Here is a 17,648-nt window from a genome sequence, read left to right as displayed (position 1 = left end):
CGGTTGACTCTATCATGCTCACCTTTTGCTATCAGCAAGCACGTCAGTAGCTACCACTGGTAAATATATATTTTTAAATAAATCTTAAAAGAAATATTTTTTATTTCAAGATTTTTCTTAGAAACGTTCAGGATCTTTAAATATTCTAAGTTGGAGCATTTTTTGATGGCGTGTACTAAGGGTTCATTTCCTATTGGCCTCAGAATTGCTCCTCACTTATCGCTACCCATTGGGCACCTGTGGCTAAGCCTCGACGGTGGAGTATCGACGTCCATGTCATTGAACCGCAAACCCCTTTATAGGGCTGGTAAAATTTTTTACCGTCGTTAAACAACCGACCCAATTTTATGGGTTTACGGCTACTAATGTTCAACTGCATAGCCTTGTAATTTTGAACCTAATCCTGAAGACAAGGGAGCTTCTGCATCGAGTATTGGGAGAAATTTGACTTCACTTTTTGATGGAGCTAACCCGCGTTACATGGACAGGAAGACCACGAGAACCTCCCACGGTTAGCCTGACGGCAAGGGGACTCTCACCCATGATCCATCCGTCTACCATTTAGGATATTTCACGTCAGCATTGTGGTCGGTACAAGTTGGATGCGGAATTCGCAATCGACTGGGATTAGAACCCGGTTTGCCTCACTGGAGGGATAACGTGCTATCTCCTGAGCCATCGCGGCTCAGGCTGGTTACATTCACACAATCACCCAGATGAAGGGACTTTTCTGTACCTATCTATCTCTATTTCATAACCATAAATTATCAAATTTCTAAATATAATATTTTACTTATTTTAACCTAAATTAATACAAAATAAGGAAAAAACTATAAAAAATTTGTTTAAATAAATGAATAAGAAAATATGCTTTTAAACGTCAAATACCATAGTTCATGGAAGTATTAATCATTTAACATTGTGTTATCTATAAAAGTTAAATAATCAAGCCATTTGATGGGTTTTTAATTTTAAAAAAAAGTTCCTTTTCTGAATGAGTTCTTATAAAATTAGAAAAGTTCTTCCAAAACTTACTTAAATCAATATGACCTGATTTTTAAATTTTCAAGGTTTATTTTTCAAATGGAAAGCTAAAGTTATTTGTCTAGAAGATATTTAAAATAGTCAACTGCTCCCAATTTTTAATTCGCGTAATATAACTTTATGCTGCAGAAATATTCTTTTTAACTTTTTTAATTTACACAAATTGAACACAAATTTGAATTTTTTTAAGAACGAATATATATAGTCTAAAATTACATTAAAAGTTTATGATCGCCATTACAGAGATCAAGTTGCAAAATGATAGTCGTTTTAATATTCTTATACTATTTTGTATAAATTGTCTGTTGGCTAAAGCGAAATGACTAACGTTCGTATGCCTAATCTGACGTTGAGGTTAAAGCAAAAACGTTTTTAAATTATTGTTATGTCAGACAAAGTGAAAATTATTTGTGTTTCATTAATGAAAAAGTGGTTTTTCAATTAAAAATATTTTAAATAAACTAGTACTTTCCAATTTAAATTAAATTCTACAGATTTGTATAAAAATTTTGACAAATTAAAACTATTAAATTTAGATAACAAAAATATACTTTTTCTAACAGTTGACGTAGTGCATTGCTCATTTATTCCGAGATTGTTCTAAAAAAGGACGCGATTTGTAGTGTGAAATTTTTAATATATTTTTTGACGTAGGAAGCATAAATTTTTTTGCTGAGTTTTAGTAGATCAACGTAATCATACAGTCCATAGTGCATTACAGATACTTGTCCATTAATTAAATTCAACAATAATAATAAATTAAGTGCATTTTCTAAAGACTGCTCGCTTTTGCTTGTCAAACCCTGGAACTTCTTACAAAGTTCATATGAGATGGCTGGGCGATCTGGAACGGATTACGTATAAAGTAGGAATCATTAAAAACAATGGAGTGAGTTCATGTTTGTTCGTAAAACTAACTCAAGTTCAGAATTGAATTGTTCTGAAGGAATTAAAAAATGTAAGCAAATTAAGACGCATTGTTAGTTTATTGACAAAAAACATGTAATTCTACTGCTAATAGTTTTAGTAAACTAAGCAGGGGTATCCGTCCCCTGCTCTCCGACCCTTGCGGATTGCTTCGCTTACTGTCTCTACATTGATCTTGCTTAATACTTCAGCTTTTACTCTCTAATATATAATATATTTATTATATTAGTAGATCCACCCCTACTCGCTTTCCAAACATCCCCCGGATTGCCCACAAAGCAACGAAATGTTAAAGTAGATTAATATTTTCTCGTTAAAGTAAGAAACTTAACAATATCATATCTGCAGAGCCGTAGTGGCTCAGGGGATAAAGCATTCAACTTCCAATGAGGTAAACAGAGTTCAAATCCCAGCAATGGTTTTTCGGTACGAATTCCGCACCCGGCTCGCACCGACCACTGTTGACGTAAAATATCCCAGTCAGCCTAAACGTGGGTGGTTATCGAGGTTTTCCTCTCCATGTAACGCAAATACGAGTCAGTTTAATTAAAAAGTCCTTCACGGAGGCTAATATCTCCCAGTACTTGATCCAGGAGTTCCCTTGTCTTCTGGATTGGGTTCAAAATCACAAGGTGTTGAACATTGGTAGTTGTAAACCCAAAAAATTGGGTCGGCTGTTTAACGACGGTCTGCCTCTCTACTGATTACGATTCTTTGTAGCTGTAACAAAATTATATTATCTCCGCAAACAGTTAGTATTTTAATATATTTTTCAATTATTTTGTAAGCAATGGTGGAAAAAATTAATTTTGTTAAATTATGAGAAAATATTAAAGTAGACATTTTGTTAATACTCTAGATACAAAAAACAAAATCTACCTCAAAAATAAGGAGATTCAGCAGCGACAAAATAGATGATCTGAAATTCATTAGAAATTTAAGCAAAGTTAAGACTTCTTTTTCGGCAAAATATACCCCCACTAGCTATCGCTTGCTAATCCCCAGAATTAAATGCTTTTGCAGTTCATTTCAGATCGCTTGATTATAGTTAAGTTCTTACACTTTATTTTAATAATAGTTGATGGAATGCTCTTTCTCAAGAGTGCTGGCAACCAGAATTCGTCTAATATAAACTGCTCACACCTAAGCGTCGTTCCTAAATTAAGATTATTATTATTATAGATTAAAAGTAGTACGCCCTTTGTTAAAAATCCTTAACCCATCAAAAAGTTAATAACTCTTTAATGACTCTTCTTCTCGTTAAGTAATCTGCAGCGATACATGAAATTAACAGCACATTTTCGTACTTTATGTGCTTATAACTTTTTGGTGTTCAATAATTACAGCCTGAAATACATATTAATAAAATACTTATCAAAGACGAATCACTAGGGAGGAAGGTGAGATGAAGGTGGCTTAAAGATTTATATTAAGATCGGTCGTTACCAAGCACCCTATATATTCTAGGGCAATTTAAAGAAATAATAAAACTGCTTAATTTCATGCTAATATGTTTTTGCTTTGAAAAAGGTAATAAGATGAATCATTAAATCAAGGGCTAATAAAACGACCTTTTAATTTTCAAGATCGCGTATGAGTCAACATTTGGTAATTAGTTGCCAACGTTTGGTGGTTACTGTTAGGGTTAAAGTAATAAAAATTGCGCATCGATAAATCAAGTTCAATCAAACGACCTTTTAGCTTTCTATAACGCGTTTAGCAATTAGTTACTCATGTTTCTTTTTATGAACAATGTGTAACTAATATCATATCAATTACGATATTCAGGGTTAATATCATGACAAATTAAAGTATCACAAAATATAATTCATAAAAAATACGACCTCTTATTAAAATGTTATTTTTATCCATATTGTACAATAATGATTCGTTCAACCAAAAGTTTTTTTCTGAAATAAACTTGCTCAACTTTCTACTATATATCGTAATTGCATATGAACCCGTTTTAGTGAGGTTAACATAACAGAACTCGGTGAAAATGACTAAGAAAAATTTGTTTTCTTTATAATAATTGCTTTAGAGTTAAAATATTATTTTTATTATGAAATTACTGTTAACGTAATTTCTAATGCGTATATTATTTTTTAATCTTTAACAAATTGTTGAACTTTCGTGTAATAATAAAGGGTGTATACATTTTTGACGTCTTGTCAAAAATGAAGTTAGAAAAAACATACATATTTAGGGACGTCAATTAAAAATAGAAAATCGAGAAAAAAAAATAGAAATGGTATCGAAACCTGGAAAATCATTAACTAGGAAATAGAGACTATTAACATGAAAACTTGTTTGATTGCTGAAAAAATTGAAAAGCGGCTTATTCATAGAAACACCATAAAATTTAATCTGTTTTTCAAACAAATTTTGTTGTTTTGAATTTTCCGTTCCTCGGTATTAGATTTGTCAGTAGATTAGAGAGTATTTTTCCGATTTTGATGACGTTTTTGTTTTTTACATGCATAAATACTAATTTGAGGCCGCTAATGTGTACGCTTATTGCCCTCGTTTTTAACAAGGAGTTTAGAAGTATAAATTAAAGGCAGTATCACACTATTTTGATCATTTAAATCCGTGACAACGGTAAACAAATATGTGAATGTTTCGAATATGCCATAGTTTTCGTAAAATCTTTAAAATAATTTCTAAATCTTAATAATTTTCAAATCTTTATAATTTAATGTTTTTATTTATTATCAAATAATAAAAAAATGAATATGCATAATGGGTGTAAATTTAGCACTAATCAAAACTAGTAAAACCGCAATGGTTCAGTGGTTAAGGCTGTCAAAGTGAAGAACCGGGATTCAATTCCTAGTGGCGGCGTGAAACATACCCAGCTTCAGATGGATGAGTACCAGTTTGTCTACGAAGTAAAGGTGGCCTGTGCCCAATCCTAACCACATAACCATAATCATGCCGTTGGTAACGAAATTGTGAAGCTTTAGCATCTATGTTGCGGGAATGCTTTTTTTAAACCAGCATTAGTTAATAAAAATAAAAGCTGAAGTAATAATTTAAAACTACTATTAAAATTAACATGTATAGTATGAAAATATAATTTTTTTCCTTCTTACATTAAAGTCGCAAAGAAATCTATTAATTTAATAAAAATATGAAAAGAGTTTATTTAATTTAAAAGTCTAGATATAGTTCCTAAATATTGATCTATAATTATGTATACAAGTTTTTCAAGCATTCCAATTAAAATACACATTGTTCTGCAATCACCACTCTTAACATAAAAATTTTGAAACTTTGCCAAAAATGATGTAATTTACGCACATCGAATCTATAACGTGCCATTGGCAATAAAAATTTTTAAAATCCGGCTTATTTCAAACAAGTTTCCAATAATTTCTGTTGGCTAGAATAATAAAGAAGAAAAGAAGTGGGTAAAGGATTGTCTCTAATAGAATTAAAATTTCAAGGCAGGAGAAAATCGTTATTTTTTGCGTTAATCATCCCCTCAGGCAGCATCAGATATCCTCTTCTATTAAGGACATTTATTAATTTTTTTAATAGAAAAATAAAACAAATTCATTTAAATATGTGGTGGTTGGTTGTGTTCAGGACAGGGGCGGATCCAGGAATTTTTCCTGGGAGGGGGGTCATAGACTCAGATTCCTCAGATCCCTTAGACTCAGATAATTTTTTAAAAATATTATTTTTGAAAAAATAAACTAGGGTTTTTAATACTAGTCTTCTCATTTATTTTTTTCATAATGAACAATACATAACTATGACGAATTTCGTTTTAATCTTTTGGATTATGATTCTTGAGACAGTCAAGAACACAATTAGATGGGGGGGGGGGAATCGATTTTTCCGACCTTCCTAGATGTGTATGCCCCTTTAAATAATTTTTAAAATATTTTATTTCTTTTTACGATTTAGTTGAATCGCCGCAAATATTTTTAAAAAAATTATATTGAGCTCTAAAGATGCCCCTTTGTTGGAGACTTCCTGCCTTCCAATAGAAAAATCCTAGCATCTCCCTCTATTTTAATTATTATTTTTCTTACTGTATTCTAAATGCATGACTTTTGTTTAGAGATCGCTGAAATAGATCTTTAAAATATATTGCCACATAGATCTTCAATATGAAATATATTGCCTAAAATGCAATATATATTGTTTTAAAAGTTAGCAGAATAGAATTAGCTCTTAACTGCTTATCAGAATAACTATTATAGTAAAAACTATGTATATAACAGGGTGCTTAGCTTTTTTAAAAAGTGCTCTTTTTCGATTTTCGTTTCTTAAAAGCCCTTAAAGGTGCTTTTTTCATGGGGTATTTTTAAAGTGCTTAATTTTTCCCTTTTTTCAAAATTAGTTTTTTTCCTTTACTATGTTGATTTTCATTTCGAATTATACAAAAGGACGCAGTTCACATTGTTCTATTCAACGTTTTCACAACTAATTCAACCCCTATCTATTTTGGCGTATTGTCAGTCCGTAGAGTATGAAAACGCCATTCGTTTTGCGTGATTCAAAATTTCATTATTTTGGACAATTGTCAAAAACAATGCAAAAAGTTTTTTTTTTTGACATGACGGTTAAAACAAGATAAAACCGCCAATTGTCAAAAACTTTCCAGCTCTGCCTGATTATGATATTTTTTTAAAGTGCTTAAAAATATTTTTTGAGAGCTCGAAAAGTGCTTAAAAGGTGCTTATTTTTTGTTGAATAATTTGGCTACTCACCCTGTCTAAGAATGTGATAAATATGTATTTTTGGTATTGAATTTTATATTGGTATCACATATCCATTGTAGCCAAACTTCCGAACGGTTGCAGTTATAGTTATACAAATGGTGCCTTTGTATAATAAAGTGGCTGTGCGCTAAAAGATGCGATTGCTTACAACAGCACCACCTGGTGAAATATTGCAGTGTTAGCATTCCTATCACGAAAGCGTTACAATAAGGGAGGAAATAATCTATAAAGTGTATTGATTTTAAAAGAATATACGCTTTGTAAACATCAACGTATTAAAAAAAGAAAATGCATATTTATGTTTCAGACTTTAAACAATGGGACGTAATGAGACGATCTAGGGGAAAATGTCTAGTTAATGTCTAGTTAACAGACGCATTTATTTCTAATGAATAACGCTAAGAGAAGTTTAGACATCGAAAATAAAGGTTTGTCGCAAAATTGAGCGTTTATTTTTGAAAGTGGTAGGTCCATTTGAAGCTAAAGAACCTGTTGTTTATTTATTCTCTTACGATTTTAATAATCACAGCTGCATTTTGATGTTTCATCAAATTATAGTGTTAAAAACATCATCCAAATAGATTAATCTTTATCAAAGACTAACCCTTAGAAAATGGAGAGAAAAAAATAATTTGAAAAAAATGGACTTATTCCGCTTTTAAAAATAATGGCACATTTATTTTTCTGTTTGAAAATAACTATAATGTAATAAATCTGTTAAATAATAATATAGAAAATGTTGTTCATTGTTTTAAAAGTTCTTTGTTAGCATTAAATTCAACAAGGTATGTATTTGTCTTAAATCAATCTAAGACTTTTTAATTCAATTTTATCTCCAATATCTCATATCGTTTTTGAGATAGAAGTGTTAACTCCAAGTTTTTTCAGCATTTAGATATAGAGCTTTGCACATTACCTCTTTGTTATGTATAGTCACTTTACAATACATAGACACCACTTTTGCTTCAGTAAGTACCTTGCATATTACTTAAAATTAATTAAATATTATATTTTAACAGAATGTTAATTTCATTTAACACTTAAAACTGTTTAGCATACCAAATTAGCATTTGAAATTGTAAAACAATCTTCAACTATATTATCATTACTTTTTTTAGGAGAGTCCTACATCCTTATATAATTCAGTCAGCAGTCCAGGTAGTATCAATGATTTCACATTGTATTCATCACCATCTTTGCCAAATATATCATTGGGGACACCTCCTGTACCTACATCTGCTGTAAGTTTATTTTGGAACTGTTATAGGAAAATATATTTTGTTCTAAAAAAATACTTAGAATTTTATCTTTCTCTTGCTTGTGAATTATTTATTTCTCCTATGTTAAAAATGCTGCCGGAAAAAAATTTCCCTTTTTGTTTGACATTTTAAACTCAATGCTTTTATAAATATCTTATGAAATCTAGCTTCAGTCACGATTTTGAAAGTTCTTGTGTTTTCGAAGAATAAATCGATAATTAAAATTATGAAGCATTTTTTTAACATTGAATTATTATAAACTGCTGTTTGTAGAAAATGCAACACCATGAAAGAATCATCAGAATCAAATGAAATTTAATGCAGAAACGACTTGTACTGATACAAATAAATGATGAAATTTTCAAAACAAAAGAAACAAATTAAGCGTCCGAAATCAGTATTTGGTGCAGCCACCACGCGCTGCAATAAGTGCTGCTATACGACGTGGCATGGAGTCAAACAGATGTTGAATATCTGCTTGAGGAAGAGAATTCCATATCGCTTGTATGCGCAACCAAAGTTCGTCTTTGGAAACTGCAGGACGCGGATCACGAGTGAGACGCCGACCAACCATATCCCACACGTGCTCAATAGGCGACATATCCGGCGAATAAGCAGGCCAAGGAAGAAGTTGCATGCGTTGTGCTGAACAGAAGTCTCTAACAGTCCGCGCAACATGTGGGCGTGCATTATCCTGCTGAAAGATAGCTCCAGGGATGCCTTGAAGGAAAGGAACGACTTCGGGCTGTAGCACTTCACGGACGTATCTGTTGCTATTGAGATTACCCTCAATTCGTATCAAATTGGATCGTCCATGATACGAAATTGCACCCCAGACCATAACTCCGGGTGTTCGACCACTATGTCGTTCAATAATACACTCAGGAAGGCAGCGTTGACCGGCATAACGTCTAACACGAACACGGCCATCATGGGTCCACAAATTGAAGCGTGATTCATCTGAAAAGACAACTTGGGGCCAATCAGCTCGCCAGTCTCTGTGCTCAAGAGCCCACTGCCGACGCAGCCGTCGATGATCCGCCGTGAGGGGAATCCTGTATAATGGCACCCTTGCACGCAATCCACGGCGCAGCAGACGACGACGAATTGACGAAGCCGACAATTGTACACCTGTAGCAGTAGACCAATGTGCTGCCAGCTGCCTGGAGGAAGCTGTGCGATCATTCACCGCCATGCGGAGCAGGTGTCGATCATCGCGCTCTGACGTCACCTTCTGTCGTCCAGTGCCTGTTTTTCGAGTTGTTCGGTGCTCGTCGGTTCACTGCTTCCAAACTCGCATCACTGTGGAACTGTTCCGCTGCATACGAGCTGCTATTGCGCGATAGGAAAATCCTCCTTCTCGAAGGCCGATTATCCTCCCTCGTTCAAACTCCGTAAGTTGCTTGAATTTCTTATTCTTCCGTCGTGGAGGCATACTCAGGTCTCACTAAACGTTTGCCACTAACAAATAATCATAGACTATTTTCAACGTCCCGCTACAGCACTTTATTTATACGCTTTCAGCATCAATTCAGAGGGCGCTGCGCGCGCCACGCACGCGCGATGGCTCTGAAACTTTATTAATTTGCATAATATCCTATAATTGACATTTGCTGCGAATTTCATTTGATTCTGATGATTCCTTCATGGTGTTGCATTTTCTACAAACAGCAGTTTATATTACCAAGTTTTACTTTGGCACAAATTTTACTTTTTTAATGCTTGAATACACAACTTTTAAGTGAAGGAATTTCAAGCTTTTGATATTTAAAAATTCTCAATATACGAAGTTTTCCATGATCCTCTTAATAAGCATTTTTAGAATTGCTTTCCTAAAATGAAGTTCAAAAAATTGCATACATTACCGGATGCTAATTAATATATAAACTAGAAATAAAAACACTATATAACAAATTACTATTGAGAGCATTGAAACCTGTTTGATTGCCAGAGGAAACAGTGGATTTGAAAAAAAAGTTTTTCGTCCTGCTTTCTTCAGTAGTGATTCGATGATTTCAATTTTTGCAACATCCTTTGCATTTGTAGGCATAAATAATTATGCCTCTTAAATAAATTGGGGCTCATATTTTTAATGTAATGCTTCCTTCAAATATCTGTAACGTGCATTCTAGTACATGTTACATTTATTGTGTCAAAATGATATCTTGTTGTTTAAGCGTTTAGAAATGAAATGAAATAATCAATGATTCTTATTAGAATTTATGTTGCAATCCTTCTTCTTCCTTCAATCTTTGAAATTCTGAGCAAGTGAAGCAACTTCTCCTAAAAAAGAAATTATCTATATCTTAAGTTTCTTTGATTGACTTTTATATAGAAATGTTATTTTTAATGCATCGAAAAATGAATAGAAAAGTAATATACACCAATACTTATAACATACCTTCCAAGTTCTTTAGGCGCTAAGTTGTAAACACCCTCATTACTTAGCCCTTAGCTTACAGTAAACCACGTCGTACCATCGCGAGTGGTCCACATGTTGTACCAGCCGTAAGAAAAGGGTTAAAGAGGTCAACAGTACACAGTTCTTGTTCACTTCTGTAAAACTCTCACTTTAGGCATATGTATCTTCTGCTAAGGGCAATACAATGGTGAATTACATTTTAAGTTAATTTAAATAATTAGCTTTCTTTCAATTTTATTTTAAAGCAACTTCTATTTTTATCATATTCTATACTGAATCTTGAATATTTTTTATCTACTCTACAGGAAATTGGTAAAAGTACCGTAGCAGCTGGTTCTGAAGTACAGAAAAGAGATATTTCCACCATAAGACTAGGAATGTCTCTTGCATCAAATGTCTTACAGTCTTTAACATATTACCCAGCATTACCGGGTATACTCTCTAATTCTTAAAAATCTAGTTGTCCAAGTAGCAATTATTCATGCAATTTTTTTTAAACGTAATAAATTTTTAATTTTATGTCAAATTGAAAAGATATCAGCTTCAAACTATTGCTTTGTTTTACAATAACTTTGATTCTTTGTTAACTTAAATGCAAAAATCGATATATCGTATATGTTTAAATTATAATAAATATATTAATGTACGTGAAAATTTCTATATTTCTTTTAATTTTTTTTTGTTAAATGTAATCTGTTTATAATTCTTGCATAAATAAAAATACATTAATAAATTTAATTTATTATTTATAAATGCTTTAATATACAGCATGTTACAAAATGTGACTCACAAACTCATAGGAGTGATATTAGATATGAAAAGGATAAAAACGTAACGCAGAACAAGGGATTACCAACCACGTTGAGAGGGAAAGGGGATTTTACAGTCTACAACGACATAAAAACGATTCTCGAATGCACATGGAGATGACACCTATGCTTTTGAAGTCTGCCAAATCAATGACAAACCGCCCACAAGTCTTGCTTAAACTAGTGATTGAATTTGACTTCATAGGAAAAAGTCGCATGGACTGAGAAACAGGTCACGCTTGCCCCATTCACGATTTCAACCCTCTGAATATCGTTTGCTGCACCATGTTCTACAATCAGTTTTTATTCTATTAGTGTCTTTTATTATCCCTCTGAATTGGTTAGTTGAATTTTTAGTTACTCTGTATAAACTTTATTATATATATTATTCTAAAATTTTTGTTTATAGAAATAAAAATAGATATATTCAAGCATATAAATGAATGAATTTATATGAAAAATTTATGTATTTTCTAATTTTTTTAAGATATTTATTTTGATAAATAAAAATGTCTTTAACAGTGAGACTTCACACCTCCAGGTTATATCCAACCTACTAAAATACTGGACTGGCATCACAAGTATGCTACCACAATCACTGATGCACAAGCCAGATTACATAGGTCACTGGATTAAATATAACTTAGTTCATGGTTCATAGCGTTTTTAAAAAGACCTTAAAAGTGCTTATTTTCGTATTTTTAAAAGCCCTTACTTAATTTTCACTTTTCGAAAATGAGATGTTCTTTACCTTGTCGAGTTTTATGCAAAAGTGTGGTTTTCACGTTGTTCTATTCAGCATTTTCACAATTAATTCAACCACCATCCATTTCCCGTAACGTATAATAGCGCCAAACATGTTTGATGAAATACTTGGGACTGACTACTGAGTTGGGTTTGATGAGATTCTTGCACTCCCAAATGCAACTCAGCTGCAAGATATTCTCAATTTCAGGCTTCATTTTACGCCCTCTGAAATCGAACCAAAAAATCTCTCTATCTTTTCATGGTGGCTAATATAATCAAGAAAAGAGTTCTTTGTCAGTAACTAGTAATTTTATCATGATCATATAAAGTCTTTGAAATTTATTTTGCATTTTGTTATTGTAATAGTGCTTAAACTTTTTTTGAGTGCTTAAAAAGTACTTTAAAGGTGCTTATTTTTTGTTGAGATATTTTAATAAACTGGAATGTATTTCAATCTGTTAGTTTCATAAGTTTATTAAACAATCTGTCTCAATTTCAATTCTAGAACCATTCAAAGACCTCTTGGGAGAACACAGTCAGCTCCACTACCTCTTGATCATCCAATGCTACAATCACAAGCCATACTTTTATCACCTCAACAAAATGAACAATATGCTCGAGAAAAGAGACTCTGTGAGCAGCAGCAACATAATCTACTCAAACAAGTAAGAGGTCTTCTGATTGATTTAATTTGCAACTTCAAGAATTAAAATATTTTTTGTCTAAAACTTTTGTACATTCCTTGTCAGTTTTTTTTTATTTTTAGTTCCAAAATAAATACTTTTGGAACTTCTTAAAATTGTTCTTCTTTTTCTAAGTAGGATCTAACTTGAACTTATAAAATATATACTAATATTAACAGGTTATGGAATATCAAGAAAGAAAAAAAATGCTTTTGATGCTTTTCTTTTCTTCAAAATAGTTAAATTTTTAAGAGTGTAGTTTTTATGTCGTTATCCCTCTCTAAATAAAGAAATCATTTCTAAATTATTTCTGTTCCAAACTTAGATTAGTCATCCGTCCTCATCACGCTGTTGCTACTCAGTCTCAATTACACAATATTTCTCTGTATACACTCAACTGCTAACAACTGCTAAATGCTGCTCAACTGCTGCAGGAGCTATGTATGATCTTAATGTAACTGTCATGGCCAGCGATCAAAATCCAGTTAACTTAATACAGCTCTCCAGTCTATACACAAAACAGCAATGAATCAACTAGTCGTATTGTTCATCGATTCTATCACAGATAAAATTCTGAAAGAGTAATGTAGTGTGTCTACCACTACAATTATTTAATTCCAGTTCACAAGTATATAAGACATGTTAACTCAATTCTATGTTGGGACACCTTTTCATGGATGAAAGTTGACATTTTCGATAACATTTGTCTTTATGTAGTATATATCTAGGTAAAAATGTTATAATGATTTAAAATTATTCTCCATACAGAACACATTGGTATATAAAGAATGGGAATATTTTGTATGTAATCTGTCACCTCAATTACAATTTCCAGGGGGCCAAATGATTTTAAACTTGCAATTTTTTTTCAAAAAACATGTAGAGGTTGGTTACGAGCGATACCCTTTGAGTTGGTCCCCCTTTCTACTTTTTTTTTCAGTTTCATGTGGGCCACTACTTGTTGAAAATTGTCAAGACTTGGCGATTGTTTTTCCATTGATCACGATACAGAAATCTTTTCCAAAAAATTATTGATAAATACTCTAGATGCAAAACCTGCTGCTTTTAATACAAAGCATGAAGAATGTATCTGCTGTATTAAAAAATTTTGTAAAAAGCTTAGTAATGAGAGCTTATTCCTATTGAAGCTAATTGATATGTTTAATTCATAATTTTTCTGGTTTCACAACTAGATGACTCCAATGTTTCTATTATTTAACTTCATGAATTGAAAACAAATAAAAAAATTTTTTATAATTAAAGAAATACATACTTCAATATATGTGTGTAAAAAAACTGACTTTAGTTGATCAGTTATAGTTATAGGTATCTACATCAGGCATCATTTGGGAAAGCCTCTGTCTCGAACCTCTTGTTGCTCTTAGTCCAATTGGAAGTCGTCAGGAAACGCAAGCTCCTTCTCCTCATCAGGTGCAAACCTCTTTCTTCAAAGAATAACTTTATAAAAATTAGATTAAAAACACTCTGGCTACTGCAGAGTAATACTTAAAAGAAAGAAAAACAAGCAATTGAAATCAGATGAATTATTAACAAATTAGATCAAGGATGGATTAAAATTATAAAAAACCTTGGTTATTTAAGATTGAAGCTGAAAGCTGGTTATTAATGAAGGGCAAGTACATTCTAGTAACTCTATCTAAACTGGCTTTTGATGATTTTAATCCCTCCTTCATTCTGATTGACTTTGTAAATGATTTGATAACAAATTTGTTTTTAATCATTTAAGTATTTATTTGCGACCCCTTATTGCTTAATAGTTTGAGCTCTGTTTTTTAAAAAAAAAAATACTAAATTTAACTTTTTAACAGGTGTTTTGTACGACAGTTTAATGTTAAAACATCAATGTGTTTGTGGTAACACTGCTCATCATCCTGAACATGGTGGTCGCCTACAAAGTATATGGGCAAGGTTACAGGAAACCAGTCTTCTTAATAGATGCGAGGTAAGAGGCACTTTCGAATATTAAAGAAATCTCATTTATATAAAACAAATAAATACATAATTTTTATTTTTGTCCATTAACATTTTCATAATCTTACAATGCCACATTTTCGTAATTATGCAATTATTTAATGATTCGATGTAAAATTAAATGGTGCAACAAAGACAGATAACCAAATCCCATGGCTCAAAATAGTCAAAAGATCTCAACTTAATTTTTTGTCAAGTTCACAATATTTGCATTTATTTTCATTTGGTGTTTTTAATAGCCTTTGTCTATACTAAACAAATCTTATCATTGCCAAAAATACAAAAGTAAACTCATTGGATATCTAATCAATCAAATTAGCTCAAGAGAAAATTCTAGTATAGATACAAATATAAGAAAAGTGTTACCTAAGGAGAATCCACAAATATTAGGAGGTAATATATTAAGAAAGAGAAAATGTTCTGTGATAGAACTCAAATAGACTGAGTGTCATAAAAAATAGACTCCTATGAACAAAATACTGGTCATATTTAAAAAATTTCCTTTATTGAAGAATTTTGTATTTGGATATTTTGTATTGCATTCTAATTATTACAGTTAACCACATTTTAATTCCTCAAAAGTATCCTTTTAACTTAGTATATAGAAATAAATAGAAAAGTATTAACTTAATAAATAGAAAAATATTAACAAACGTATGCCATTTTTGGGAGGGGGAAATGTAATTATTCATTTATATATATATATATATATATATATATATATATATATATATATATATATATATATATATATATATATATATATATATATATATATATATATATGTATATATATATATATATATATATATATATATATATATATATATATATATATATATATATATATATATATATATATATATATATATATGTATATATATATATATATATATATATATATATATATATATATATATATATATATATGTATATATATATATATATATATATATATATATATATATATATATATATATATATGTATATTTCAATGCTTCTGAAAACAGTTTCACTTTTGCAAGATGCTGAAGAGCTTAAGCTTTTTCAGCAACTTCGATGAAAAATATACTAAAGCATTCTTGAACGAAATTTGATAGCTATATTTTAAAATATGTTATTTTTATATCTCTAAAATCTTATATCTCGCTATATGATACATAAACTGTAATGTTAATTTCTTTTAATTATAAGCTAATTATTAAATTACTGCAATAACCAGTCATTTTATAAATAACATTTTCCTTTGCCTAAATGAAATAGAATTGTTGAGGTATGTAATCATATAAATTTTTAATTATTTCAAAAAAGGATGTTATTATGATTTAAAGAAGACTGGAATGAAAGATCATTAGAACTACAGAGGTTATAAGTTTAACAAGCTTATATTAAAAGAATTCAATCACATTGTAAATTTATAAAAGTAGGCAAAATATAGGCAATTACATGTAATTAAATTTCTGTAATACTTAATGGCATATATTCTAATTGGAAATATTTTATGTTATAAAATAAATTCATATTCATTCTCAATGCTTAAAAACTTTTAAATAATAACTTTGCTTTATTCTTTCCAGAGAGTCAGATCCAGGAAAGCAACACCTAGAAATAATCCAGTCTTGTCATAGGTATGCTTTGAAAAAACTTTTAATGTGCATTTTTATAACTTATATTAAATCCTAAATTTACAATTTATTAAAATATTACATTTTATTTTTATTTGCTTGTTTAGTGAATCATATACTCTTATTTGGGGCCAATCCTTTGAATCGACCGAAACTTGATGCCAGCAAATTAGGTATTAAAATGGTTTTTGTTTTGATAACAGTTTTATGATTATTCATTCATACAAAGGTTTAAAATTTTTTTTACGTTATATTAAAACTAGATTACAATATATGGTGAAACTAAACAGTTTATTGTTGTAAATACTTTTTTTTAACAGTTTTTAAATTTCTCCGAGATATACATTAAGTTTAAATTTTAAAATAAAAAGGAACCAAATCATCCAATTCTTTTGTCTGTTTCAAGCATTTTCTTGTTCATATTTAACTTTAATTAACTTAACAAGATAAAAAATTGAATGAAAGATGAAACTTAATTATTTAAGCACTGTTTTACTTCTCTAATAACATTCTGTATCGGCAAACTATATGAGTTTAAAATATAAATCTTTTCTTTTTTTAATAAAGAACTACTTAACCTCTAACTGCATTGAAATACATTTCTCAGTTTAAATAGGTATAAAATTAAAGATTTTTAATTTAAGAAACTGAATAATATAATTATTTTATTTAATTGAAATTATTGTTTGTAACCCTTTTAATTTAAAATGGAAATTTAAAAAAAATGTTTAAAATCTAATTTTAATGTAATTTGAAACTTTTCTTTTACTTCAAATGACTTTTATAAGTTTATAATTTAATGATAATAGTAATTAAAAATAAAAGTTTAATATTTAATCAATTGCAGCTGATCTTCCAATAAAGAATTTTGTGATGTTTCCTTGTGGTGGCATTGGTGTAGATTCTGACACAACCTGGAATGATCTACACACAGCAAGTGCTGCAAGAATGGCTACTGGATGTGTTGTTGAATTGGCCATGAAAGTAGCAACAGATGAAATAGAGGTATTATTAATATCTATATTTTAATGCTTGATAGTTATGCAATACAATGATAAGCTTATTATCAATCATCATACAGAAAAATGTTACTATATAAATAACCTTGAAAATTTTTTGCTTTTCTACATCTTTTAAATCAACTAATTAATTTGTTCATGACTTCTGTAAGAATAATTTTGTTTTTCTTACATTGATTCTTTGCATACTTAATTTCGTTTTCCTTCAAACATTACTTTTTTCCAAGACTAAAGTTTTTAGGGATACTTTAAGTCACTAAAGGACAAAGCTTACTGTGGAGTTGAAGACTTTAGCAATGAAATGCAGTAACACAAATAATTTCATCATTACATATTTTAACTAAGGGGAAAAAGCACCAAAACCGTTGGTTAAAACAGTTTGGGG

General features: G+C 30.5%; 1 protein-coding gene across 1 annotated transcript; it reads left to right on the top strand.

Annotated features, from left to right (window-relative positions):
• The first annotated feature begins 50 nt into the window (after positions 1-50).
• On the top strand, positions 51-17,110 carry LOC147816927 (uncharacterized). Its single transcript, XM_087152609.1, has 9 exons — positions 51-59; positions 7,826-7,948; positions 10,694-10,820; positions 12,450-12,609; positions 13,954-14,058; positions 14,457-14,590; positions 16,197-16,247; positions 16,352-16,417; positions 17,092-17,110. Exons 3-6 carry the CDS (start codon positions 10,766-10,768, stop codon positions 14,503-14,505), a joined length of 369 nt encoding a protein of 122 aa, XP_087008735.1. The 5' UTR covers positions 51-59; positions 7,826-7,948; positions 10,694-10,765; the 3' UTR covers positions 14,506-14,590; positions 16,197-16,247; positions 16,352-16,417; positions 17,092-17,110.
• Positions 17,111-17,648: the final 538 nt, after the last annotated feature.

The sequence above is a fragment of the Parasteatoda tepidariorum genome, chromosome 1, assembly GCF_982258835.1.
Source record: "Parasteatoda tepidariorum strain Cologne lab strain chromosome 1, Ptep-v5.0, whole genome shotgun sequence".
Classification (NCBI taxonomy): Eukaryota; Metazoa; Arthropoda; class Arachnida; order Araneae; family Theridiidae; genus Parasteatoda; species Parasteatoda tepidariorum.
Note: the sequence above shows the minus strand (reverse complement) of the source record. Positions and strands in the feature narration are given on the sequence as shown.

Excerpts from the sequence above, each read along its gene's own strand:
- LOC147816927 (XM_087152609.1), top strand. The coding sequence starts at position 10,766 with ATGTCTCTTGCATCAAATGTCTTACAGTCTTTAACATATTACCCAGCA. Across the intron at positions 12,610-13,953 it reads AACATAATCTACTCAAACAA|GTATCTACATCAGGCATCAT; the intron begins GTAAGAGGTCTT and ends TTATAGTTATAG. Across the intron at positions 14,059-14,456 it reads AAGCTCCTTCTCCTCATCAG|GTGTTTTGTACGACAGTTTA; the intron begins GTGCAAACCTCT and ends ACTTTTTAACAG.